General features: G+C 41.5%; 2 protein-coding genes across 5 annotated transcripts in view; one reads left to right on the top strand and one right to left on the bottom strand.

The window, feature by feature from the left end:
* Positions 1-359: 359 nt before the first annotated feature.
* LOC141800642 (casein kinase II subunit beta) lies at positions 360-3,771 on the top strand. Its single transcript, XM_074683310.1, has 7 exons — positions 360-446; positions 789-864; positions 1,942-2,044; positions 2,139-2,254; positions 2,340-2,415; positions 2,524-2,713; positions 2,884-3,771. Exons 2-7 carry the CDS (start codon positions 793-795, stop codon positions 2,972-2,974), a joined length of 648 nt encoding a protein of 215 aa, XP_074539411.1. The 5' UTR covers positions 360-446; positions 789-792; the 3' UTR covers positions 2,975-3,771.
* Positions 3,772-3,831: 60 nt separating this feature from the next.
* The window catches only part of LOC141800641 (band 4.1-like protein 2), a 33,515-nt gene continuing 10,480 nt past the window's right edge, over positions 3,832-26,866 (bottom strand). For 2 of the 4 annotated variants that reach the window (XM_074683306.1, XM_074683308.1), the window contains exons 3-20: positions 25,748-26,035; positions 25,540-25,644; positions 25,329-25,447; positions 24,979-25,197; positions 24,751-24,838; positions 24,244-24,396; positions 23,754-23,851; positions 23,199-23,371; positions 15,902-16,104; positions 15,555-15,623; positions 15,368-15,412; positions 14,627-14,689; positions 13,043-13,222; positions 8,036-8,434; positions 7,385-7,507; positions 7,036-7,152; positions 5,837-5,917; positions 3,839-5,551 (exon numbers count right to left, since the gene is read on the bottom strand). In XM_074683306.1, coding sequence (XP_074539407.1) covers positions 5,522-5,551; positions 5,837-5,917; positions 7,036-7,152; positions 7,385-7,507; positions 8,036-8,434; positions 13,043-13,222; positions 14,627-14,689; positions 15,368-15,412; positions 15,555-15,623; positions 15,902-16,104; positions 23,199-23,371; positions 23,754-23,851; positions 24,244-24,396; positions 24,751-24,838; positions 24,979-25,197; positions 25,329-25,447; positions 25,540-25,644; positions 25,748-26,035 — 2,553 coding nt within the window. In that variant the 3' untranslated portion in view covers positions 3,839-5,521. Of the gene's footprint in view, positions 5,552-5,836; positions 5,918-7,035; positions 7,153-7,384; positions 7,508-8,035; positions 8,435-13,042; positions 13,223-14,626; positions 14,690-15,367; positions 15,413-15,554; positions 15,624-15,901; positions 16,105-16,660; positions 16,853-16,964; positions 17,172-18,004; positions 18,176-18,303; positions 18,538-18,623; positions 18,816-18,904; positions 19,148-19,231; positions 19,466-19,605; positions 19,831-19,920; positions 20,206-20,403; positions 21,691-21,820; positions 21,953-22,144; positions 22,470-23,198; positions 23,372-23,753; positions 23,852-24,243; positions 24,397-24,750; positions 24,839-24,978; positions 25,198-25,328; positions 25,448-25,539; positions 25,645-25,747; positions 26,036-26,866 lie in introns of those variants that run through there. The other 2 variants (XM_074683305.1, XM_074683307.1) reach the window with 2 other exon arrangements.

Below are 26,866 nucleotides of genomic sequence, written 5' to 3'. Positions count from 1 at the left end.
AAAAAAGGATAAAGTTTTTGAAAGAAGTTCCTTAAATTTGCACGATATATCAAACCGCACTAACAAGACCGACGTCCAAACGCTAAATAGAGATAAATAAGTGTGGAGGATGAGAGTGAAATGCCGTGTGTTATTTTTCCTGGAGGGACAACAGAGATACTCCAAGTGTTTCAGTTTATGTAGAGCTGCTCCAAAAAGCAAAATAACTTGAAAACCTTGTCATTTATTTGGATAAGATAAAAAAAACCACGTCAATAATGATTAATTGGAGTTAATTAAATACAGGGAACATCTTACTTTTTGTAGATTAGAGTAGATAAAACGGAAACATAGGACGGAACGCGTTTTATTTTGAAGTTCCCACGACCGGAAGTAGCATTGTCGTCAAGCAGCGAGGATCGCCGAGCTGAGCTAACAAGTTTATGTTTTAGTTAATACAGAGAAAGGTGGGTTGACTTGTCTCTCTGCGAACAGTGTTATGCCTGCACGAAGGGTAACGCTGAATAAACATGAAAACTCATTTATATCCGCACTTCTTGTGCAATACGTGCAAATGCTAACGAACGCTAGCAGTAAACTAGCCTATGAGCTAACGCAAAGAGCAGATTCGAGACACACAAGATAGACATGCTGTGATATGATAATGAAACATTACAAAAACATTTCAGTCGGTGAGAATTTAAAAATGTGTTTGTGTAATTATCACCTGGGTTGTGTGAAGTGTTAGCGGTTAGCCTGGCAGTGAGGCTGTACACTGAAATGGTAAACTGAGTGTTTTGGTTGGTCAGGAGGATGAGCAGCTCAGAGGAGGTCTCCTGGATATCCTGGTTCTGTGGCCTGAGAGGGAACGAGTTCTTCTGCGAGGTTAGTCTGCCGGATTACTCATGTCTTACTGTGGTTTAAACTGAGCCCCTTATCTGTTTACTACAACCGAGCACCTCTAGAAATAAGAGGCTATTCAAAGTTCACAGATAGAGCAAAAAAAAAAAAATACATTGCATACATTTTTCCTTTTACTTAAATGCATCATTTACCTTGTTTACGAGCAAACCAAAGGTTGATTTACCTCTAATGTGTAATGTGCTTTTACATTGCTTATTTTTATTTTCATTGCCTTATCCCAGTATTATTCCCTGGTTATTGTTTTCTGCCACAGCTTCATGTTTGTAGTTGTTAAATGTTTGTGTGCAAAAGCTCATTACACATTTTAATTACTGTGGCTTTATGACAAAGATGGTTTCACAAGGTTCATCTCTTTGCTGGTTTATATACTATGACTCAAAAATAGATATGTATTTAAAGAAATGAGCCGTTTTACTATTAAAACAATAAGAAACAGAACGGCACAGCACAAAACAGTGTTGATGGCAAAATTGAATAATTCTGTATTATTTGGGACCCATATTCTGCTTTGTAATAGATATCCTGATTTATATTTCTGTTTTGGAATGTTTTGTACATTATGAAAGCTCTGGGGACAATGTAAGCATCCACCTTAGAGGAATAAGTTTTGTCGTTGATGCAGGGAGGTAGAGTTAATGTAGAACATTATATACACAAACTACTGACAAATCCTGCTCATTCAACCTGATCCATCTGTAGTGGTAACTATCTTCACCTATTTATTCACTTCCTGCTTGGCAAATTTTAATAATGATGTAAGAGGACCTTTGAAAAGAAAAAGGCTAAAATAAAGTACCAGGAAGTGTGTTGTAAACATAGGCATTTCTGTGTAATGGTACAATGGTATATCTGAAAGGTAAGCACTCCCCCAATCCAATTCTAATTTTAACTCCTTGTTGTCTTCATTGGCAGAATCTAAGTAATCCTGTTAAGTTCTTATGTAATGCTTCCACATCAGATCAGTGTGTTGCAGAAATGTGCTGTAACAACCCTAATTGATGCTATTAATAACTCTTCACTGTCGTCCAACATGTGCAGGTCGATGAAGACTACATACAGGACAAGTTTAATCTGACAGGCCTGAATGAGCAGGTGCCTCATTATCGCCAGGCTCTGGACATGATCCTTGACCTGGAACCAGGTAAAAGACTATCAAGAAAATGACAGTTCCTACAAAATATAAAATAATACACACCACGTGTCTTTATAACCTTGATATTGCTTTTGTTTGTCAGATGAGGAGCTTGAAGATAATCCCAATCAGAGTGATTTGATAGAGCAGGCAGCAGAGATGCTCTACGGGCTTATTCATGCACGGTACATCCTAACCAACAGAGGCATCGCACAGATGGTAAGCTGTTACCTAATGACATCCAGTTTGGACATGTTCTATGACAAGATTCAACACTCATGTCCAAATGTAATATCCCCTCTAGCTGGAAAAGTATCAGCAAGGAGATTTTGGGTATTGCCCCAGAGTCTATTGTGAGAATCAGCCAATGCTCCCAATTGGTAAGTGAAGTCAATGAAGCAAACTTTCTCTGACGCAAACCAGATGCTGCCCTTGGACTGCAGATATGAATATTAACTCAGCTGACTCTGGTTTACTGTCTCATTTAGGATTGTCAGACATCCCTGGAGAGGCAATGGTGAAGCTTTATTGCCCAAAGTGCATGGATGTTTACACCCCCAAATCCTCCAGACACCATCACACAGATGGAGCTTACTTTGGGACAGGTTTCCCCCACATGCTGTTCATGGTGCATCCAGAGTACCGCCCAAAGCGACCAGCCAACCAGTTTGTGCCAAGGTAAGTTTAACTTAAAATTTAAGTCATTAGTTTGATTTTTGTTTGAATCTCTGGCATTAGATATAACGGCAAAAATATCATTCAAAACTTAACTCTGACTCCTTAGCATTACAAGGAGTTATTTCAGTTCAGGAAGTGATTTAATTTCCCGTTTTTTTTTTTTTTTTTAGGTTATATGGTTTCAAAATCCACCCGATGGCTTATCAACTCCAACTGCAGGCTGCCTCAACTTTCAAAAGCCCAGTCAAGACAATTCGCTGAGACTCTGCTTTGATGATAGAGTGAATTCAAAGACTTTGTTGTTGATTATATATTTGAAGCAGGATTATATATTTCCAGTGAATGCTTGTACAGTTCCCCTATTTCACTTCTGTTGACATACACTTCCCCTCTCATTTAGTAGAAAACTGTTACAGGGGAAGAGGTGAGAACTCTTTATTAAATAGGTCGTTTTCCAAATGGTCCCTGTCCTGGTACTGTGTTTTGACTTCACTTGATTACAGTACATGTCATGTTTCTGTATCATAGAGTTGTTTCTCTGCGACAGACGTGGCTTTAAGTGATCATGGAGTCTACAAAGTGCTGTGTGGATGAGGAGCAGGAGATTGAATGTGTCAGGACTTGCCTTATCAGTGACTGTCATTCAGTGCTTTTAAAGTTAACATTTAATTGCTTCAAATCCAAATCGAGCTAAAGATCAAATGATGGATTATGCACAATATACCGGTGTGTTTAAAATATTTTAATTAATTACCACAAATATTTTGTAATGTGATAAGGTGCCATTTCCAAGAAACAAGAGCTACCAAATTAAAGGTGGCGATCAAAAGCATGCCGTGTGAAATTTGGATGAATGCTTGCTTATGATATAAAACTATTCAGTCCTTGAAATCCCGTGGCTGTGTAAGTGCTTGATTAGAGAACTAATTTTACTAATGAATGAGTACCTCATTTAGATTTTCAGTTCTGACAGATGTACTTTCTTTTTTAGATTTTGGTGTTGGTTGAATGTGTATTAGCAACTTCTGTAAAAAATGGACTGGTATTAAATATTTATTTCCTAAAAGATGTGGTTTTTTTGCACACAGACAGGCCAACAAAATGCAAAATGATGCATATTTTATTTTTTTTTTCATAAAAAGACAGGGATAAGTCACAAAGCAACAATATTTTCTGTTGTCTAAAAACTAATTTCTTGATGTGAAATCCTACATTTCCTTTCAGGAGAGGTTTCTGTTGTTTTCAGCTACAATACCAATGGCTTCTTTTCAGGTTAATAAAAGTTTGCTAACAAACATGCTACCTAAAAGGGACTGATATAGTTAAGATTGTTCTCTATGAAAAAGTACAGGAAACAGCAGGTGAGAGAGAACTCTACTTCGACATGTGGTAAAAAGGCTTTACAAACTTGGTCAAGAATGAATGCAATATTTAACACAGTGACATCTCTAGTGGAAGCCTGGAAACCAGCTTGTGTTGAAACATCACAGTACATCAAATCACATGAGACGGTTCCTACTTTACAAATAAATTACTGTACGTGTAAAAAAAAGACAACTTTGTGCTCCTATGAGAGAAAGCCACATATACCGGGACAGCTGCCTTCACCTCGTACATGTGTGGTTACTGTGACAGACAAGCTTTGTATGTTTTGACCTCACTTGGCTGAAGATAAATGTACATTTAAGAAGGGATTGATATACATATATGAACATTCCTCATACAATCATATGGAGGTCTGTAGTCTTACAAAGAATATCAAAACCTGAGATAAACAGACCGAAGCTTGTTAAAATTATTTTATCAACCAAATATATTCAAAGCAATATGACTTCTATGCTACTGAACAAAACACAGAGCTGAGGGAAGCACTGCTTTGTAAAGTGTGGAAGGTATGATAAGCTTGGTGGACTACAAGAGGAAACGAGTAAGAATGATTCAGGGTGTCAGGCAAGACAGGTGAGCAGGTCTTAAATTGAGACCATATAATCATTCCATAAACAGCACAATGGTAACCTACAATTTAATGATGCAGATGGATATGAATAACTTAAAAACCTCAAATTTGTACAAATCCTATAAAAACATTTCTATAAAATAGAGACATATTTCAAAATAGAATAATTCTTAATTCAAATTGTACAATAATGTGTAGGCTACAGGTTGTTGGCTGGTTAGGGAAGAAGAGATTTCATGTTGGTTTGTTTTTGTACCTGAGCAGTGAACAAAGCCAAACAACTGTTCAGATTTGAGCACAGAATATCTTTGTCCACATAATGATGTGAGGTATGTCATTTCATTTTTTTTCCAAAAATGTCTCTCCTGAATTAAATAGACAAGCAAACAACAACAAAATAAGAGTTCCCTTGAATGTAGTCTTAACGTTCCCCTAGCAGCACCAAGGGAATAAAAGCTGTTAATGGTGTCTACACTAACACGGAAACAGTGCGATTGTATAAAATCAACAATGTAAAAACCACTAGGAAGTAAAAGAAATCAAAGCAAATGTAACTCAACTGAAAATGCTGTCTTAACAGATAAAAATGTATTCGCTAAGCTTTTCTTAACACCTGGATGAGATAAGCAATGTTCAGCCCTCCTCTGCCTACGATGAACAGCTCAAACTGAAAAAAAAAAAAACACAGAGGATCTACTAAGATGTTCTACTCTGTTATCCATTCGTTGAGGTGTGGATTTAAGAGATATTTCTTTTTGGATATGTGTGCGTGTAGAGCTGGTGGCTGTGCGCTCTGATGAAAGGACGTCGGTGGTGCAGGTTTAAAAGGATCGATGAAGGTGGTGGTTCAGTTACAATGCTGATGCTCCGCCAGCTTTCTCCTGCAACACAGAAGTTACATCAGGTTAGGGTTGGGACTCATCTTAGTCTTCATCTGCTTCTATCAGATGTCTTGCATTTGGGAAAACAGGTAACTTTCAAGGCTGTAGATGTCTAAGCCCATTCCTTATACTTGTGTTTCTGAAACATCTTACAGTCTTGTGTTAGGAACACTTAGACGAAGAAGTGAATACCTCTCTGATGATTCATGTTACTCTATCAAGTTGTGGTGTTTGTTGACATATGGTTATTTCTATACAGTCGTGTCTTTAAACTATGCCATGTACCTTCTCTTGGTCCGTGTCAGAGTCAGCAGTTATGACTATTCTCTTTTCCACACGGCTCTCCATAGATCCACTTTTCACAACCTGGTAAAAGGAAGACAATGTTACTGAGACAGGGTTCCTACAGCTCTAGCCAAGTTAAATTTAAGACTATTTAAGACTTTTTTGAGGCCGCTTGAAATCAAATTTAAGACCAAGTCGACAACGAACCACAATTGAAACAAACAAAACAAAATAAAAACACCACATGATTTACCTGAGTGAGAGGCCATTTTAACCCAATGTTTATTTTAAATAAAACATCACTTTTTGTCTTCTTTTGAACCCCATTTGTACAGCTTTATGCCTATTTTGCCCCCCATTCATCGTTTTTTGGCCACTGTCAGAAACATTTTTGTAATTTTTACGTGTTTTTTTAAATTTAATATAGAATTTAATTCCCAATTTTGCTGCCAAAGACTATTTTCCTAAGCTACTTTTGGATTTTTCAGCACACTTTTCCCATTTTTTTTTTTTTTTTTGCAATTTCATACCTATTTTGTACCTATTTATTATCCTTTTCCCACTTTTGTACAATTTTTGCAATTTCATTCCTTTTTTGATCTTTATTCATACACTTTGTCCCACTTCTGGACCAATTTTATCTTTTTAAGCCTGTTCTTATGACTTTATTCCTAGTTTGCCCCCCCTTTTTTTTTACCACTTTCAGAAACATTTTTTGGAATTTTTACATGTTTTTTTGACATTTAATTTCAAATTTAATTTCCAATTTTGCTGCCATAATCAATTTTCCTAAGCCACTTTTGGATTTTTATTTTTTTTGCCAATTTTTCACATTTTTTCCCCTCTCTAGGCACTGTAGTTAAAACCATCCTGGCGCAGCCACATCACTGCTTTGTTAGTTCTGCTTTTGTGATCACAGGATGTTGCCATGACAATAAATCAGTGAATTCTTTTTGAAAAATATATACATTTTGCTAAATATTTTTTTAGTTCAAACTAACATAAATCTTATTAATGTGGTTAAATTTTTAATACTTTTGAAATTTGGATTTAAGACATTTTAATGCCAATTAAGGCCTTATTTTTAGAATTATGAATTCAATGCCTTTTAAGACTTTTCAAGGATCCGCGGGAACCCTGTGAGAGGCAAATAACACCAAAGCAGCCGCATCAACACCCAGCGAGGTTAAACGGCTGACCTTTGAGATGTGAGTGGTTGTGGTGGTGACTGAGGTGCCGCTTGTGGTCTCTGAGGAAACGGTCTTGGAGCTAGACATGGTTGTGCTGTCTTTGTCGTCCGTCCCATCATCTACCTCCTGAGAAAAAGACGAGAAAAAAAAGATTGAGTAATAAGTTTTAGAACTTGAAACCCCGAGCATTAGTCAGGGTGTTGCAGTGCTGCTTCTTGCTCATTCTGGAGCCTCTCAAGGCCTGATCACCCCAGATCTGTTTGCCCTGTAGTGCTAACATCTCCGTGCCAACCATTCACCTATAGAGTCAGAGAGACATCAGACAGGTCTGGGCTGAGCAGGCGCTAGAGGCTCCTACCTTTGATGACTCATAGATGAAGGTCTTGGTGGGGACGACAGGGACTTCTGTGGTGGAGATGCCACTGGATAAGGAGTTGGAGACAGCAGTGATGGTGACTGTCTGGGTCTGCACCAGAGGGGGCTGTGGATGGGAGCATAGCCCCATGAGTGGTTCTTAAACCAGACACTTTGCACCTCACTGCAACCAAATTCACACCATGCAGTCCATCACAGCCTATGCAGATTGATTTGTCCTTTCCTCTCACCAAATTTATTTTAGATTTTTTTTTTCTCATGAAACAACAAATCTAACTTATTGCTCTACTTCCCAACACCATGTACACCAATTAAAACAAGGAAATGGAAACTAAAAGCCATAAGAAAGACGATGAGTTGTTGTTATTTTGTGACAGAGAAGAATGATCAAGTTCCACCCATCACCTGAGTCAAGATCTTAGCACACCACTGTGCAACACCTCTGCAGCAACCAGGATTAGCATTTGAGCATGATGAGCATGATTCAGATTACACTTTATCCTGTTACCTTAGCTTTTTTTTTTTTTTTTTTTGTAATGGTGCTGCAAAGGCGTAAGCCAGTGTGGCTGACCAGATTATACAGAAAGCAAGCAAAGGCAAAGTCAGCGTCACCCTGAGGGGGTCAAGAGGCTACCTGGAAGCAGCGTTTGACCTGCGGACCATCGCTCCTGAAATAAGAAGCTTGGGAGGATCCAACTATCCCCCCAGAGCCCTCCAACACTTCTGGATCTGATTCTTCTCCCAGCAGGGTGTCATCTACAGCTTTACAGCCGGGGTCAGGGGTGGGAGTCAGCTGCGCCCTCTCCACCTCTACGATAGGCAGCAATGAGGTCTCAAACACTATGACCTCGTCCTGATCAGTGGACTCCTCCTCAAGTGGAGCACCATGGAGCACTTTCACATTATCAGGCTCACTCTTGAGGCTCACAGCAGGACTTGGTTTGCCTGAAAAGCCCGCGCTGCTGCCGCCGCTGGTTTCCATATGTGTCGTCTTTGACTCTGAACCACTGCAAAGGCGACTAATGCACACACTCTAGAAATAGAGACACAGTCACTGTGATTATGAGTGGGCAGAGCATTTCCTGCAGACATGTTACATAGAGTCACTCTTTCTTTTCTAAACTATTTAGATTACAGTATGAAAGATATTCCCTTTATGTATGCAGCAGTAAATGTTAGATGATCAAGACTTTATGCCACAGTTTAGCAAACTCTTAAACCTTTTACTACCCTTTTCCAAATGATTCTCACACATTTTAGTCAAGTAGGATCAAGGATGAATACCTTTCACATTTGAAAGGTACTGATGCCCAGTGCCCACTAATCGATATCGGAACTCAAGGGTAGAAATTTCAGTACTTTTATGTATTTATGTGATAATAAATATTGATTTGTTAAATGATAAAATCTCAAAGTGTTTTCATTTGACACATTTATTTATTTATATATAAACTTGCAATGCTGTGTTCAGCATGGAAAATCGCCTACTCTTCCACTCCCTCACAGTCACGAGGATGTGTTTAGGTAACGAAACATGGTACCATTTGATTTCACATGAATTGGTACTCAATACTACAGACGTAATTCAGTATGTACCATTAAAATATCTAGTTTGGTACCCATACCTAGGTGGGCTGGAGAGATACCAGTTAAGGCCCATTTATACTCAACGTTACATATGAAACCTTCTGTCTGTGCTCTGCGTTCATTTCGTCCATATTTCTGCACGTTTCCATTAAGCTAGCGGATACAGGCGAAATGGAGCAGTGCCACCAGAAACCATGGGGGGGCGGTGTTGCTGTTACTACCCAACACGTAGCTTTAGAGAGACACGAAGAAGAAATAACAATGGCACAACTTAAGCGATGTCGTCAACTGCCTCAACCAACTGCCACCTCCAACGCTGCCTCTGTTTTTGTCTTTTATGCAAACAGTACATTAGCAATACCTCTTCCACAGTCACCATGTTTTTTTTTTTTGGAGTTTGTTGTTGTCATAAACTTTTGAATCTAGGCTGCCCCCCCTGGTGGATGTATTGGTAAACAGCAATGACGCACGGGAGTATGAGAGCAGTGACGGTGACATCATTTGAAAAAGCCGGGTACATTTTGGTAGGGATGTCCCGATATTACATTTTCACTTCCGATAGGATACCGATACTGCAGCATTGAGTATTGGCCGATACCGATGTTGATCCGATCCGATATCAGCATTAAACATGCATACTTTGATTACTTATTTTGTAGTATGTCTGTCATGTTAGAAAAGGCTTGATTAAGTGATATTATTCAAACAAAGAACAGTATTCAGCAACAGCAGGTATGAGGAAAAACTGACCCATTTAGCATTAACCAGTGGGTAACAGAAATTTTAACATTAAACATAAAAAATACTAGCAATTGAATAAAATAAAGAATAAATTTGAAGACCCAGAAAATAACCTAAATAAATCAAATAAAAACAGCAGGAGCGGAGTCTGGAATGGACTGCTTATATCGGAGATTTTGGATGCATTCCGATACAATACCGATATTTGTTTTTTTTGCTGATATCGGACCGATATCCGATATTAATATTGGACTGGGACACCTCTACATTTTAGTACGTGAAGGGGGATAAATGGGCCTTTGCAGGACCAACCCCACATGAGTGATGCTTCTACTTGCTTCTATTGAAAAAAATTAAATCATTCTTGAATTCGTTTTTCAATAATCTATCGATTTAAAGAATTAACAGGTCATGCCAGTCTGAAACTTGGGCTACTTAAGTTTCAGGGTCTCTGTAAAGAGCAAACAATAATATGTGCTGTATACAGAATGGCTTTTATTCTTTGGTCAAAGTTGATTGTCAAAAAGTCATGCAACAAGAAATCTTTGCATATGCTACATACTGTCTGGCTAAATACTGGTGCAGGACAAAGAGAATAAGAAGTTTACAATGAAGCTGCCGTAAGGTCTCCAAACACAGGACATAATATTCTGTGACTAAGAAACTGGTACATTGTTTAAAAACAGGACTGTTGTCTTCTAGTGCTTACGTTATGTGTTTAAGATCCGAAAATGTCATCACAGTGATCAACGTATCCAAGACAGACAACATATAAATATACCTCAAAGTGTTTATAAAAGCAGGCTCAAAGTGATACGGTCAGACGTTACAAATGTCCAGATAAAAGTCAGTTGGTACTGGCTCACAGTCCAAAAGACATCACCAATAAGTAAAAGAGAAGTTTGCTGATTGTCATTTCCAGTCTTAGTGAGTCGTTGGAGATCATGTCTGTTTCTGGCTGGAGAACTATTGTCAATTGTGCTGCAGTAGAAAAAAAGAAAGAGGGAAAGTCTTGTTCCAGGGCAGCCAGAAAAAAGGGTCAGCGTCTCGAGTGGAGCAGAGGATGGGAGATGAAGAATGCTACAGTGATGTTGAAGAGAAGGAAGGAGGAGGAGGAGAAAAGAGAGCTAGAGGCTGATGGGTACAGATGGACTAGGCGCCGTCTCCACGGGTCACACTCACACCTGTGTGGGAACTCCGCAGGGTCAAGACGGCCCCTCAGCTGCGCTTGGAGTAGAAGTCTAGCAGGGGGCCGCGGGGGAGGCGGATGACAAACTGGGGGAAGGAGGAGGACCACGAGGAGGAGGAGGAGGGGAAAAGAAATGAGAGGGGGGAATTTTGAAATGTTTGCAATGACCTTCATTGAACTTGTAAAAGTCATAATTAGAAAATGAATAGCTCTTAAAAATATCCCTGTGATGCTTCTACTGGAGTCAAAATGATCCATATAGAGGTAACTTGTTTTTTAAAGCATGAAAATGTTAGACTCATGCTTTTAACATGCATCGACATTTTTCCATGTCCAAGAAGTTGCTTCTTCTGTACAGACAGAAAGTCATTCCCTCTTGCAGTATCTTATTTAAAGAAAGAATAGACATTTTTAGAGATTTTAGAGGAACTTTTTGTTAGTCGGTCAGCTTGGATTATTTTAGGCCTCTTGTTTGAGGAAGCCCCGTGCAGTGCTGCATGTGTTAAAGTTCTGAAGTGAAATTCATAGCAAGTTAAAGGAGAGCTGAGAAAGGCATTCATGGTGTCTGCGCATTTTTATCCTTTGACCAAAGCTTATCGTTTTTATTCTTTTATTACAGATCCTAGCGTTGCTCTTAGCAGTTTATTAGTCACTTGCCTTATATCAGTTTTTATTGTAAATTATATTTCACATTTAAGCTCTCACGTAAAGCATTTTGTTGTCTGAGCATCCCAGACTGACAAACCAGCTCGTTCCAGTGTGTGTGTGTCCTCTCCTCCACACGAGGCAGACAACAGCTGACCAGTGTCACACTGTTGAGCGGTTACATTTAACAGGCTGAATTTCTGTCCTGATTCATCTCTCCTCTCCAGACTCTGAGCTGTCGCTTTTGCTCTGCTTGGGTTTCAGTGCAGCTCTAATATCTCCTGACAGAATGAAGGCATTTTTCTGTGAGTGTAAAAGTGTAATTGGGCCAAACAGTTGTGTGGCAGTCGAGTAAGTGTCTCTCTAAAAGGCATGCTCATTAAACCTCAGCAGATCAGTTTGTTTATTCATGAGACAGCCGGCTGGCAAGAGTGCTGCTGTCTTTGCAGTCCACTGAGCTGCCTTTTTTAATGTATTTAAATGTCAAAAGCTGTTGAGGATAGTTTTATAATAATAATGATGGTATTTCTTCAGTATTTTTATATTGGAGTCCTGTTTTAGTCCCAGAAATGATCTTTAACAGGGCAAAAACTGCTGATACCACTGTGAATGAGGCTTTGTCTCTCCATGGAAAAACAACTGAAGCTTTCAGAAAGCAGCAGCCAAAAATGTGTTGTAAAAAAAAGTGAAAGTGCACAAAGCAAAAATGATTAAAGCAGAATGAATGAAGGAAGAACAGAGGAGGGGGGGAGGCTCATTCTGCTGAGTGTCAGAGCGTGCAGATATTCAAAAAGGGGTCAACTCAGAGTCATGCAGTAATCTCTGATCGTCTGGTCAGTCAGTCATGCAGTACAAACATGTCAGAGGCATCCAGTGCAGGAAGACGAACCAGAGAGTGTTTTTAGAGAGGGGACAACCTGTCCCATAAGACGCCTCGCCCACATCAGTTGTTTGAAGTGGAAAGTACAGACCTTATTCAACGAGTCCGACTGCATTCGTCACACACATGCATGTCCTGCATACCACATGCTAAAGCCTTGAGTAGGTCTGTACATGCACACACATTTGGTTACAAAGTATGAGAACCAGGAATGACAACTAGAAGAGCCTGAACCCTTCTTCTATCACATTGTTCAGTTTGAATCTGCGCCTGGTGTAAAAATAGTTTCCTCTTGATGTGGGAGTTTTAAAAATAACTCAAACACTCAGGCCTTGGCGAAAATTTCAGGGTCTTCTGTTCATTACAAACACATGCACACTGCTCACACTGGTGCAGGGATGTTTTGATGTTAATCAAAAGAATCTCTATGAATGCAGAAGCCCAAAAAATAGATTTAGATGACATACATCTAAATATAGCTTTAAAAAAGTCAGTGCAGGAATTGTTAGTCAAATTATAGTTTCTACTTCACTTTATTTACTGACAGGCTCAGAGAACAAATCAGCTTTCAGTAGGACTTTGAGGAGAGTGGTTCTTACCCCGTCTGCACTGGGCAAAGGCTGACCATTGATTCCCAGGGTGCGGAAAGGAGAGTGCGTGGACAGGCGCTTGTCCCACTCACTGGGCCTCTGCTCCGGGACGGATTCCATGAAGTTTCTCTTCAGCTCGCTGATGCTGGCGTGGTGCCTGAGCAGGTCCTCCTGAGGCTTATCGAACTCCTACAGGAGAGGAAAGTCGAGACAGGGCAGAGAGTGTGGAGGAAGGAGAGCGGCATGGAAGAGAAGCCATGGTGGATGAAGACAAAAACACAGGGAGGAGTTCAAGATGAAGAAGGTGGTATGAAAGTTGGATGGAGGGGTGGAAGAGAAGATGAAGGATGTGTTCATAGTTGGGAGAGAATGAGAAGAGGAGAAAAAAGTCAGAACTTGTTTCTTTCTTTACAAGGGATGCTGATTAATAACTGCAGATTAAACAAGCAGAAGCAGGATTAATGGGTGATTCTAAGACAACTTAAATTAAAGGGAGGGGGCGTCGATCTAAATAATCACACTATGTTGATCATTGATAGATTAGCAGCAACCCCTTTTTTCAAAATTTAAGATCCGGTCTTTCAGCTGTTGAGTCAAGACTCAGCTTTGATTTGTAAAGCACAGATTCAGATGAGGCAGTGCTGTGATTTATCAAGGCTGATATAACCTCAATGGGTGGGAGCTATAAACTGTACAGTTTATAACTAAAGGCACAGCTAGTTTTTCTGCGTTAGGCTTAAAGTGAAACATTTTGTGAACACAGGCTGCAAATCAAAGAGCGGGAGAGGTGATGATAGCAGACAAGTGGACAAGGATGAAGCTTCAGTAAAAATGGAAACCTGATTATCTCACACCAATAAAAAGCAACAGATGCAGCATTTATTGTTAACATTTAGCACCAAGTTGATCTTTGCTGTGAACTGCTGGTCAATTACTGCAATCATACTACTGACAATATCAGCCAAAGAACAAAAGTGTTTTTACTATGATTTATAACTTACTGAGGTGCCAAAGAGCAACTTAATGTTAAGTGTTTCTCCACACATCATTTTCAAAGATACATAAAAATTCAGATTTTAATCTTAATGACAGCGGTTTAAAGTGCAGGGCGCCACTTGCAGGTTAGAAAATGAGGTGGATGTAGGAATAGTAAAAGCAGAAACAGGAGAATACTGATGATCAAGAAGTAAAATAATATACATGGTCTTAAAGGATGAGAAGTAGTATCCAAAAGCTCTTTGAATGTCTTATCATGAGTGTATCACATCACATTAAGGGCAGTTTTAGGATGCTGTGGAGTGAAACAGCCTCAACAAGTTTCCCAAAAGCAAGTGAATCCTGAACTCGTTACCCATTTGTTCCAATTCAACAGCACTCTCCTGAAACAACAGCATTAGAGTTACATCGCCACACAAACACACACACACACACACACACTCTCAAACACATTTAAAATGTGTCTACAGCCATCAATTAAGCTGACGCAGATAGTGTGAATCATGCCACATGCAAGCGTGATATTAAAGAGCAGCTGATGTGCCAAAGAGCAAGAAAATACAGACAGAGACTGACACCTCCAGAAGAGATACAAACCTCCAACATTAAAAGGCTATGTCTGATATAAATTGAGTCACCCTCAATTTTCTTAGCTCTTTTCTGTGAAAAATGAAAAGAACAAAAGAGTGTGGGTTTGTTTCAGTTTCCCTGTGCGCTGGCATCAATGCGCTACACCTGAGACATGCATGCTACAATGTTCACTACAGGGTTAATACATCAGACAGAGAGCTGTGAGGAGTCTGCATGCAGAACAAGTCCGGCAAAGTGACCGAAAGGCCAAACTTCAAAAAGCAAAGAACCGTTACACTGCTGGCTAGATTTCTACTCTTATGAAGAAAAACGAAACAGAGCGGTGAAATGACAGAAATGAGATATAACACCTGTTATCATGCAGCCTTTCAGTGAGGTGCACCTCATCTATAGTCATGCATGTGTGCATTCCAGAGTTTATGACATCAGCAAGCAATGAAACAACATGAACGCCTCATGAAGTATGTTAAATATATCATACTACGAATACAGACACACTGTGAGAAGCAGAGTCTCTTTGTATCCAATGAAAACTGATTTGTTAATTGTTTTTTTTTTACATTTGTCTACCTCTTTTAATAAACTGTATGTGCATCGAACCTGATGTAGATTTCATTTAAGACCTAGCAGTATGGAAGCACAACATGAGAAGAGGGTGAGATTAGTTTTTGGATGATAAGCTTGAAACAATCAGAATGGAGGTAGAGAAATGGCTACGTAGAGGCACACGACGCTAAAGAATCTGACCTTTCGCATCTGCACCACCTCCGAGCTCATGGCCTCAGACACGTGCTAACCCAGGGGAGGAGAGAGGGACACCAGTTAGCATCCTCGGCTTTGCTGGCTTCAGCACTCACATCTCAGCCATTTTGAAGGAGGAAACAAGTCCCACGAGTGGCGACACGTTTAGAAGAAGCCAGTGTCTGACACTAACCTGAATGTCCCCATTGATGGTGGTTATCAGTGAAGAGTCTACTTCTCTCTGGTTTCTCCACACTGCTGGCTACAGCAGCAAGAGAGACACAGATAACACTCAAATTCGGCTCACTATTTTAGCATTTTTGCAAAAAGCTGCATTAAAAAAGTCCTTTTTTTATTTTTTCTATTTTATCATTATCTTGAATAAACAGCCAGGCTGTCACTATGAGCGCACGTTACGAAATGATCTGTTCATCACCAGCTCACTTGTAGGATGTTCATGGTACACACACTCATATACGGAACATTTCTCTGAACATCAAAGTCATGGATGTATCTTCATAGAGATGGAGACTTAAATACCTTGACCTCGACCACAGTCTCAATTTTTGAGGGTTCCACAGCCTCTACAGTGACCTCCAGCTTCCTCTCCTCCAGGCGACTGATCCTGATGGGAGTGGAGGTCTGGGGCTGATCCTGAGGGGCCATGGGGATGCCTGCTTCTGCCAGAGCAGCCTGCGAGAAGACTGGGGCACTGACGGGACGGCCCCTGGGTGCCATTACCACTGGAAATTAATTCAAAAAAGAGAAAGTTAAGATTTGAGGAAACATGTTGTAGCACGACACGTTGAGGTTGGACAAACACCAACACACACTTAACAGGATGACATCTCAGAAGAGTCAAATGCAACATGAAACAGAACAGCGCATCTATGCAAAGAGCCACACTGTACTTACAGTATAAAACAAGCATTCACACTGCTGGGGTATACTATACCTCACACACTTCTTGTAGACCCTACTCAAAAAGGATCTGAAGTCGTCCAGGAGTGAATGTTCACAAAGCAGGAGAGGAGCAAAAGCATCAAATAGATCTTGTACAAGTCCGATCGCTGTTGCAAATGCATAAGATGTTAGGCGACGATATTTGCAGCTTCCAGGTGAAAAGTAAATGAGACAAAAGCATCACTGAAGGATGGCGAATGTGTGTTGGACAAATCCTCACGTGAAGATAAGTCTGCGTGTCTTGCTTCAAGCGTTAGTAAGCGTTTCATGGAGCGATATAAGCGTATGAGCTTTCTGTCAGGAATAAAAACAAACCCAAGCATCCGAACAAAATACCTGACTCCTTTTGGGCTACATCTAGCAGAACAAACCAATCGGCATGGACATGTGTGCGAGTGACCGGACGTCTTTCCTCCAGGATCCGTTCCTCAAACAGTGGTCTCACCCTGGAAACTGCAGTTCTTATCTGGGCTGCAGCAGGTGGAGCTCTCACCTCTGCAGGGAGCTGGATGCGTTCAGGGACGGGGACTAATACGAATACACAAACAGGCGTTATTGTGGGAATAAACACTCATCTGTTGATCACACATCATCAAGAAAACTATCAAAATCAAACCAGGGTAAGTCAATCTTATTATACCTGATTTCTTAGTGGCCACATCCAGAAGTATAAACCAATTATCCTCCATCACTCTCACTGCTGGGCATGGTTTCTGCTGCACCACTCTTTCCTGCTGCCACCTCTCCTCCACTATCAACACTCTCCGCTGTGCTCTCTGCTCTTTGACTGCCACCACTTGAGCTGGCCTTACTTCAGGAGGCAAACGAAGACGGTCATCTACAGCAACTGATGCAGAAGACGCATTTTTAGTCAGAACCACTAAACACATTAAAGTGATACTCCGGGTATGGAACAAGTTGGGTCCTATCACAAGTTTTAGGGCAGAAATTACCCCTACAGCAGTGATTTTGTGCAGCAGAAGCCCAGGGCGCTAGCACCAAACACCCCCTCCCTGCTCCTCTGCCGGTTTCCTCTGCACTCAGACGGGGCCATATTTTACTTGACCAAAAACTCAAATAAACGGACTCCCACCGAAAAAGTCTGACATCGGTCTGCATTCACGCTTTATTTAGAGAATTTTCAGCGCGTTACTTTCACACAAAAACACCGCTAAATAAGGCTCTAGTTCTCATCGTGTCTCTTCGTCCTGGCAGACTACCTGCGTTTGTTTATATCTGGCACACTGCGCGTGGACTGATACACATAGCGGCGAGCACCTCGTAGCCAGCTGTGGCTCTGCAGCAGAGGTAGCGCCGTTTTACGACTCGATGAGAACTAGAGCCTTATTTAGCGGTGTTTTTGTGTGAAAGTAACGTGCTAAAAATTCTCCAAATAAAGCATGAATCCAGACCAATATCAGTTTTTTTCGGTGGGAGTCCGTTTATTTGTGTTTTTGGCCAAGTAAAAATTGGTCCCGTTTGAGTGCAGAGGAAACCAGCAGAGGAGCAGGGAGGGGGTGTTTGGTGTGTGCACCCTGGGCTTCTGCAGCACAAAAACACTGCTGTAGGGGTAATTTCTGTCCTAAACCTTGTGATAGGACCCAACTTGTTCCATCCCAGAGTATCACTTTAAACGGATGTTTTTTTTTATTAGACCTTCTTGTGATAAAAGCAGAATACCTGAAGCTTTTTCCGCAACATCCAGCAGCACAAACCAGTCATCATCCACCTGTCTTGGCTGTGGTGGTTTAATCTCCACCAACTGAACAGCTGGACGTAGGTCTTCAACGTAGAGCCTTGGTTTTGTTTCAGTGGCTGTTACCACATCCACAAAACGCTCAACCACAGCAACTAACAGAGGAAAATGTGAGTAAATATATCTGAAGCAAACCTGTCGTAGATTCTGATTGTTGTTAAAGCCTTTGGAGGTATAAAGGCAAACGCTTGCACAGTGAAGAACCTTAAGCGATAAAATGTACCTGGTGGAATGAAAACAGGCTTTTCACGGATGCTGTCGAAAAGGACGAACCAATCATCTCCTCCTTCTCTCTCTGATGGTGTTGCCATTTTGCTCGGTCTAATTTCAGTCAGACGTGTCTCATCCTGCCTGCTTATCACACTAATTATGTCCGTCTTCCATGTTGTGGTCTCTGTGGTTTTCACCTCGACCTTCATTGACTCCCTCACATCCAGAACAATCTTATCAGGAGTAACTAGCAGAAATAAAGAAAGAGTCAAAGGGAATCAGTCACCCAGGTGTTTCCAACAATTAAGTGAGATCAAACTCCTGAGTTTTTACCTGCTGGTGCTTTGACTGCCTCTTCACGGACAGCATCAAACAGCACAAACCAATCATCGTCTCTCCCTGGCAGTGGCTGTGAAGGCTGTGGTCTAATCTGCTCATACACAACCTGTTTCCGCTCTGTGCTTATCACTTCAATCTGAGGTTGAACCTTTGGGTATAGGATTTGGCTCGGTTCTGCCAGAGAAACTGTAAACAAAGGATTTATACTCAAGCTTCAGCCAAAGAAATAACTTCCCTGTACAGTATAGTATATGGACTCTGACGGAGGTAGGTACCTGGGGGCAGATAGGCAGCATCTTTAGGAATAACATCCAGCAGAAGAAACCAGTCTTCATCTCTTTCTCCGACTGGTAAAGAGATTTTCTGCTCTGTAATGTTTAGCTTGTGAAGCTTCTCGTCCTCTCTCCACACCAAAGTCTCTTCTATCACAACCACCTTTCTGGACTCTGCTGTTTTAGTTTCAACTCGGGTGGAGACACTTGCTTCAGGATAAACCTGAGTGTACTCTGCTGCGGTAGCTGATGACGAAAAGAGTTAAGAGTGCTGTAAGACACTAGAAACAAGCCTGGAAACTGTGAGATTTCAGTGAAAGTTGACAATACCTGGTGGCACATATGATAGTTCTCTCGATGGACGCTCCAGCAGCACAAACCAGTCATCTGTGATCAGTCTCACAGTCTGAGGCGGTGTGACTACTTGCTTTTCACTCTGTGCTTGTGTTACTTCTACCACCTCTACAACATCTTCTAATCTTCTCTCCCTCCTTTCAACGATTGTCATTTCAACCACTGAGACCTGTTCTTCTGGGATCACTGCAACACGCTCTGTAACAGCAGCTAAAACAAAAGAGATAAACATCCTCAGCCAGTGTGGACGGTACAGAGGGATTTAGGGATAAGATGTCTGCAAAGCTCAGGGTAATTGCTTGCTTTGATAAAGCTGTGAGAGCGGCACAAAGGAGTTGATTCAACTCTACCTGGTGGAACGTATGATGTTTGTCTGAGAACAACACCTAGCAACACAAACCAGTCATCATCTCTGTCTCTCACAGGCTGTTGTGGGACTACTTGGAGATCTCTCGGTGCCTCTTCTGTGATCTTTGTCTCTTCAGACACTACTTCTCTGATCTCCTCAACAGCTGCAGTTGGGACAACAGAGACAAAACTTTCTGCACCTAGCTGGTCTTTTCTCTTCAAGGTAGCTGATAGGAAGAAAGTGAGGAGAAACACGAGCAGTGAGTTACAACTGGCACCAAACAAAGCATGAGAGAGCCAGAGCAGCACAAAAATACCTGGTGGAACGTAAGGCGTTTCTCTGGGGATGACATCCAGCAGCACAAACCAGTCATCGTCTCTTTCTCTGACGGTCTGCAGTGAGGGAATCGCTGGAGCACGCAATGCTTCTTCTTCTTCTACTTTCCTCTCTTCCACCACAATCTCAATGTTTTTCTCAAGAGTTCTGAGCTCAGTTTTCTCCTCCAGGGTTGAGAGCTCAGTTTTCTCCTTGAGGGTAGAAATCTCAGTGATTGTGGTTTGATACACGGCTTTATCCATCTGAGCTCGTTCCTCAGTCACAACTAATGATGAGTATAAAGACAAAGAAACTTTGAGTATTGTTTGAAGTTGACAAATAGTGGTATAAGAAGCAGGGTTGGATGTTAAAACTCCTCCAAACATCTCAAACACCTCATTAAAGCAGAAGAGGAAGTTAAAAGCACTATTTTTAATTGTTGTCTAGGTTAGTTTAGAGCTGGTTGCACAACTGTATACTGTACCTGGTGGTTTGATAACAGCTGTGTACGCAGGTCGGTCAAACAGTATGAACCAGACATCCTTATCCTCCACCTCCCGTTCATCCTCAGCCTGAAGCCTCTCTGTGACCTTCCTCTCTGTTGTTTCCTGTATCTCTATCCTACTCCATCTGCCCCCTGTGATCAGCCTGTCATCTGACTTCACGTCACCCATCTCATCTTCCTGCCTGCGATCTCTCTCATCAACAATGGTTACTCTTTTCTTGGTCCTGCGCTCAACCTTTTGGTAAGTTACTACAGTGGTGTTGTCATCTAGACCCAGGTCATCCTTCCATTCCTTCTCCATCTGTTGAAGCCTCTCTTTCAGGTCATCTTCCAACTCTCCCTTCTTGATAATCTCTACTGTGGTCTCCTCCTTCATAGAAACAACCCCCAAGCCACCATTCAATTCTTGTTCTCTGTCCTGCAGCTTTTCACTCAAGTCCTCACCAAACTGACCCGTTTTGATCACTTGTATTTGAGTTACCTGCTTGGTGATTGGTTCCTCTTTCCATTCCTTCTCTATCTGTTGAAGCCTCTCTTTCAAGTCATCATCTAACTCATCCTTCTTGATGATCTCAACTTGAGCATCCTGCTTTGTTTCAGCGACTACCAACTCATCCTTCCATTCTTTTTCCATCTCCTGCAGCTTTTCTCTCAAGTCATCATCAAAATCACCCTTTTTGATGACCTCTACTGACGTCACCAGTTTGGTCTCCAATTCATCCTTCCATTCCTTTTCTACCTCCTGCAGCTTTTTGCTCAAGTCAACATCTGTGTCATCCATCTTGATGACCTCTGATTTAGTCTCCTGCCTCACCCCAGCCTCTTTCTCCTCCTCCTCAGGCAACAAGCCTTTCAAAAACACCTCCTTTATCTGCTCCTCCAGTTCATCCACATCTTCCTCCTTGTCCTCCTCTATCCTCCTCACTGACTTCTTCACCACTGTTTTTGTGACACTTTCAACTTTTACTGCTTCTTGCTCCAAGTCTGCAAACTCTCTCCTCAACTTTTCTACTGCCTCCTCGCTCAGTTCTCCTTCTATGACTCCCTGAAGTCTCACTGACATCTCATCCACTTCCCAGAGTCTTTCTTCCAAACCCTTCATTTCTCTTAGTTTCTTTTCCAAGACTTCTGCCTCTGTCAGCCTGTCCACCAACACCACCATTTCCTCCAGCCTCTTAATGGTCTCCTCGTTGCTTAGTTTCTCTTCCATTACATACACAACCTGCTCATCTTTGTCCTGGAGCTCAGGCTGAGCCAGAGAAGAGACTGGGTGAGGTAAAAAAAGAGAGTAGATGAGACCAGGTAAAGAAATAAAATGTCAAAAGTTTTTTTTTTGTTTTGGTTTCCTTTTTTCCCAAAAAGATAAGAGGTCATATTTTCACACAGAGTGACTTACATGGTTTGTCAACACGTGTGGGGGGTAACAGGCTCAAGATTTGGTCAAAGTAAATGTACCAATCATCTTGCCGTGCTGTTGTTGGTTGAAAGAGTCTGTCCAAAGAGCTCCTTTTTGCCAAGCTGATCTTAGCTGATCACATCAAAGAAATAATAGTGAAACGTTTAACTCCTGATGAGCAAACAGGAGTCAATGTGTAACTGAGAATACAAGGAAATGATGTGAAGTCACAGCATGTATGAGTCTGTTTCAAGAATTAAATACTGCTGCAGTAAAAACATGAATGAAAGCAAGCTGATTAATAACCTGCAAATGCTAAAATACCTGGCTGTTTGTCAGCTTTAAAAGGTGGGACAATAGGGAAAGGTGGATGACGATAGAGCAGAGAAGACCACAAGTCATCCTTTCTCCACTGCTTTTGCTCATCAGTGAGTGTCTGAGACGCCGTCTGCATGGTCACAGTGTCCTGTCCTGTCACTCTGACCGTGTGAATAGACTGTCCCTCCTCCCAGGACTGAGTCTGCTCAGACTCCCCTCTGGCTGTGAAGAGATGATGAGGTGATGGCAGTTATGTAATGTTTCTGCTGGAGAGATGATGGTCACTGTGTACGAGTGCTCCACTTTGCTTCAAGCAATTTCTCTTTGACCAGATGCCAAGCATTTGAACTGGACTTAAGTGAGTCCAGCAAGACAAGGTTAGTGTAAAGCTGAATGAAAGATTGCTGGTTCTTCGCATCATGAGCAGATAAACTGTCACTGGAATAGTGACAGGGGAATTCGTTAAAATGTTGAGCAAAAAAGCTGCAAGCACATAAAAGCAATTGTGTAACATACTCAGTAAAACTTTGAAATGACAAAACAAAGAGGAAGTGCAGCTTCAAGTCTGGAAACGCCGGTGCTTAGTTCAATGCATGAGGAAACTCTTTCCTCCTTCAAAGTGGCCAAAAACTCCCTGTCATCAAGTCAGGGGAAGTACAAAGTGGGTGATATAACCCACAAGTCAAGAAGAGGTCACCACATGTCCAATGTCATTTTTTAAGACTTGTTTTGCAGCATCAAAGCGAATGAGCAGGAACAGACGAGCGTGTTAGGTGATGTGATGAGGCTGCGCATGTGGCAAAAAGAGCAGCTGCAGCTTCACAGAGTTCCTGGTACCTGAGGATTCAGTGGGAGGCTGGGCTCGCTCAGATGTCAACATCAGTGACCAATCATCCACCTCAGACCTGGTCGATGCTGAGAGTTGTTGCAGGAACTGGAGAGTTTCATCTCCAGCTGCAAGTGTGAAACATGTCAGAGGGCAGATATCAAATCTGTGCTTGTATTTCTAGATCCACAGGGAAAAAGTGATCCCTTAACAGGTTTGCACATTTGTTCATACCTCCATCCAAGTTACGAGACAGCCTCTTGCTTGCAGAGCGTGTGAAACGAGGGGCGGGGCGGTCTATCATGGAGCTGGCCTGGCGGGTCTGGGCCTGAGTTCTCCCGCTGTACCGGAACTTCGATCCCAAGACAAGGAAGCGTCGCGATGACGGGGGCTCGACTGTGGGAACCCTGAGGGACAAAACAAGATTTCATTTTCACCCTCACAAGTGACAGACCCTGTACCTGAGACTCAAATACAGGTTTAACTAAGTGACATCATAGGATTTGGTATTCCTTAAAAGTCATCCACGTTATGCAACGAGGTTAGCAACCACTACGACCTTTAACTTATTAGGAAGAAACAACCTCAGAGGTTTAATTCTAAGGTCAGGACCATGCATGTAGCTTTGTAGCTTTACCTCTCTGGTTAAACTGCCAGCGAGCCAATATAGGGCTTAAGCTGTAGAGACCAGTGAGCCAATTATCTCAGGGTAAGACAGAACCTGAGAATGACCTCTGTCACAAAGCAGGACGTGTCATTCACAGTGAGGTAGGACAGAGGCGGACTCACCTGAAGAAGGTATGGTTTTCAACACAAACTTTCCACAGCTTCTTTGAGGCCTTGTAGTTGGGTAGTTTGAAGCCGATTGTGCTTTCATACTGCTCTTGCTGCAGGTGAAGGAAACAAAAATACACCTGATGTTAATAAAGTGACATTATTTTTTCATGGAGAATAAAGACAATAAACTTCATCCCAGAGACGGGCTAAGTCAACACATGGTTACTACCAAACAATTTTAGAAGATGAAACAGGAAATTGTCAAAAAAAATTCACTCATTTATTTCACATATTACTCAGATAATTTAACACTGTTTCACCCCCACTAAGAGTCTCTCTGCACAGTATCAAATGCAAATAACACTGGATTATAATTCAAAAGTGATTCTCCAAGTTTACTTTAGTTAATTCAATACATAAGTCTGAAGTTTTGCTCTTCTTGTTTCTCTTTAAGTAAAAATATCTGACTCATAAGTGATTTAAAAAAATCATCCTGGTTCACCTCCGATGGACGGATCTTGATAAAGAAGCTGCTGCGTTTGTAGGAAATCTTCAGCACTTTGGGCCAGGGGAAACGGTTGATCCTCAGCTTGTCCTTGTAAACCATCAGACCACTGGAGCAAACCCCCAGTGTGATATCAACACCATCCAGATCCTGCAGGCCAAGGAACAGTGAGCAGCCATGAGATTTCATCTCTCTAACTCTGCACTTACAGCAAACAGTCACTTGGGGGCAGACTTCTTCACAGCAAGAGGACGGGGATTTTGAGGTCATGGAGTTTAAAAAATTATTAATCTCCCTTTTTTTTCCCGAGAAGGGGCTGACATCAATTTTGTAATTAAAAATCCTCCATTGATTTAAACAAACATGCAACAGCTACACACATTAAACAAAAACAGACCGAACATACTCCTTTGCACATCAAAAAAGGACTGAAAGTTTTATCCCCAAAAAAAAAAAAAAAAAAAAAAAGCGTTACCTCATCAGGTAACAAACTTGAAGCCCTACCTTGGCCTGATGCAGGTCAACTCCATACATGGCGAGCTTCTTAGCATTTTCCAGAAACAACATGTCTGCTTGTGCTGGACTCATTGACCTGAGGAACCACAGGATTATTTAAAGGACACCTTTTAAAAATACTCTTCAAATGCAGTGGATAAAGTTTTTTTTCCACTGTCTTCATCAAGTTGAACCAAAGCAGACAAAAAGTATGCCTGCTGTCCCTATGTTGATTACCTGTATGTGCGGTGCAGCTCCATCACCTTGTCCTCCAGCTCTTTGCTCTGTCCAGGGGCCAGGCTCAGTTCCTTAACATAGTCTGCCCCGTGTGTCTCTGGGTCGTACTCTCCGAGCTCTGACTGGGCTGTGTACGAGCCCAGAAGGGACAGCGTGACGAAGGAACAGGGAAGCACGCCGCGCATGATGTCCTTCCTCAGCTGGAGACAGAGGAAGTACCTGACAAAGATGAAAAAAAAAATCAGCACAAACATTATAATTTGGAGGTTAAGTACATTTAGTTAAGGTGAAAAGATAAGGTGAAAATCATGCAAACGTGAAAAAATTCCTCTGACACTTAAAACATTCACCTGGTCAGGTCCTCAGTGAGCTGTGCTGGATCAGGGGGGTAAAACTTCACGTTGAATGTAAACTCATAAACAGCACCTGGGACCTGTTTCCTGATCTCTTTGGTGGCTTCCAACCATGTCTGGAGAAAAATCAGTACAAAAAAAAATAAGTATGCCAGCGTTATCTAAGTGCCTGATTTTGCATTTGCAGAGGAATTACTGAAGAGCTCACTTTGTTTGTTGGGTTTTCCCAGTTAGCGAGGCCAAAATAGTCCTTCTCCAGCAGGTTGACATGGTCATACACCTTCGTTAAGAGCTCTTGGCCTTTAGCGTGTTTCTGCACAATGACAAACAAACATAGCAGTGTGAATGAGTCTGAGCATAGAAATCTTTAACAGAGGTGACAGTCATTACATCAGGGCATGTGTTAGGTCTCTTACGTCCAGCTCGCACTCAAACTGAGTGTCATCCAGTAATGTGACTTTGCACTGCATGGTTTTCTGACGTTTGGAGCCTTTTCCCTCCTCTGCTTTCTTCTCCGTCTTCTTTTCTTTTGTGGGCTTTTCCTTCTTTGCTACCTCCTTGGCCTTCTCCTCACCCTTGGCTTCTTTCTTCTCTCCAGCTGGTTCTTCCTCCTTGTTCTCTGCGTCTTCCTCTTTCTCTTCTGCCACTGCTTCGGGCTCCTTCTTTATCACTGCTTCGCTTTTATTTTCCTCTTGAGCTGGCTGCTAGAGACAACACGAGATTTGCAGAGTATGTCAAACACCGATGAAAAGAATGAGGGAAAACAATACACTTTATAAGCCGATGAAAGCATTTTAATGAATTCAGATCAAAGTAAACATATGTGTGTACTTTTTTGATGTAAGCTGGAGTTCAAAGAAGCATGGAGCCTTTTATTTCAGACCAAGCTTTCAGCTCAAACCAGCAGGGCGACTTTCGCTGAGCAAGCTGTCCAAGCTGTCCACATCATAAAAAATTCATTACAAAGAAAAAACATGTGTTCCTCTACTACACCCATATCTGCAGCATGAATTTGTACACTGGACAGCTCTGTGTCTGACCTTTGTGTGCAGCAGTGTTTGAGATTCTGTCCTTACTTGAATCTTTCCATCTTTTATGACTGAAGGATATCGCTGACATCTACAGAAATCCAATTATCTATATTGGAAGTCTGTATCCACTAGCTTGGCATAAAAGCTTGGCTTTTTCTAAAAATTTACTCGACTTGTCGACCTGCATTTCTTTAGCCTAATCAGGGTGTTAAAAATCTGTGTGAACTGGGTACAACCAAAGTTCAAAAGAACAGAAATAGAGTTTTCTTTAGGGGACTGTGTTTTCTTCACAGCAGGTTACACTGAATGTGCGTGACTATTTCTTGGCCTGGAGTGGATGTATCCTGAAATCTTGTTATCATGTTGGCAACCTGCCGAGACTGTGGGAACTCCCTGCAACAGACCAAGAAATAGTCGGGCAAATAATCCCCTGAGAAACTACTATTTGTTGTCTTTACAAATGAGATTCTGAGCAGATTAAAGAGACAAGTTATCAAGTGTCGA

The sequence above is a fragment of the Halichoeres trimaculatus genome, unplaced genomic scaffold (assembly GCF_033239565.1).
Source record: "Halichoeres trimaculatus isolate MK-OKI-2021-1 unplaced genomic scaffold, fHalTri1.1 fHalTri1_scaffold_12, whole genome shotgun sequence".
Taxonomy (NCBI): Eukaryota; Metazoa; Chordata; class Actinopteri; order Labriformes; family Labridae; genus Halichoeres; species Halichoeres trimaculatus.
Note: the sequence above shows the minus strand (reverse complement) of the source record. Positions and strands in the feature narration are given on the sequence as shown.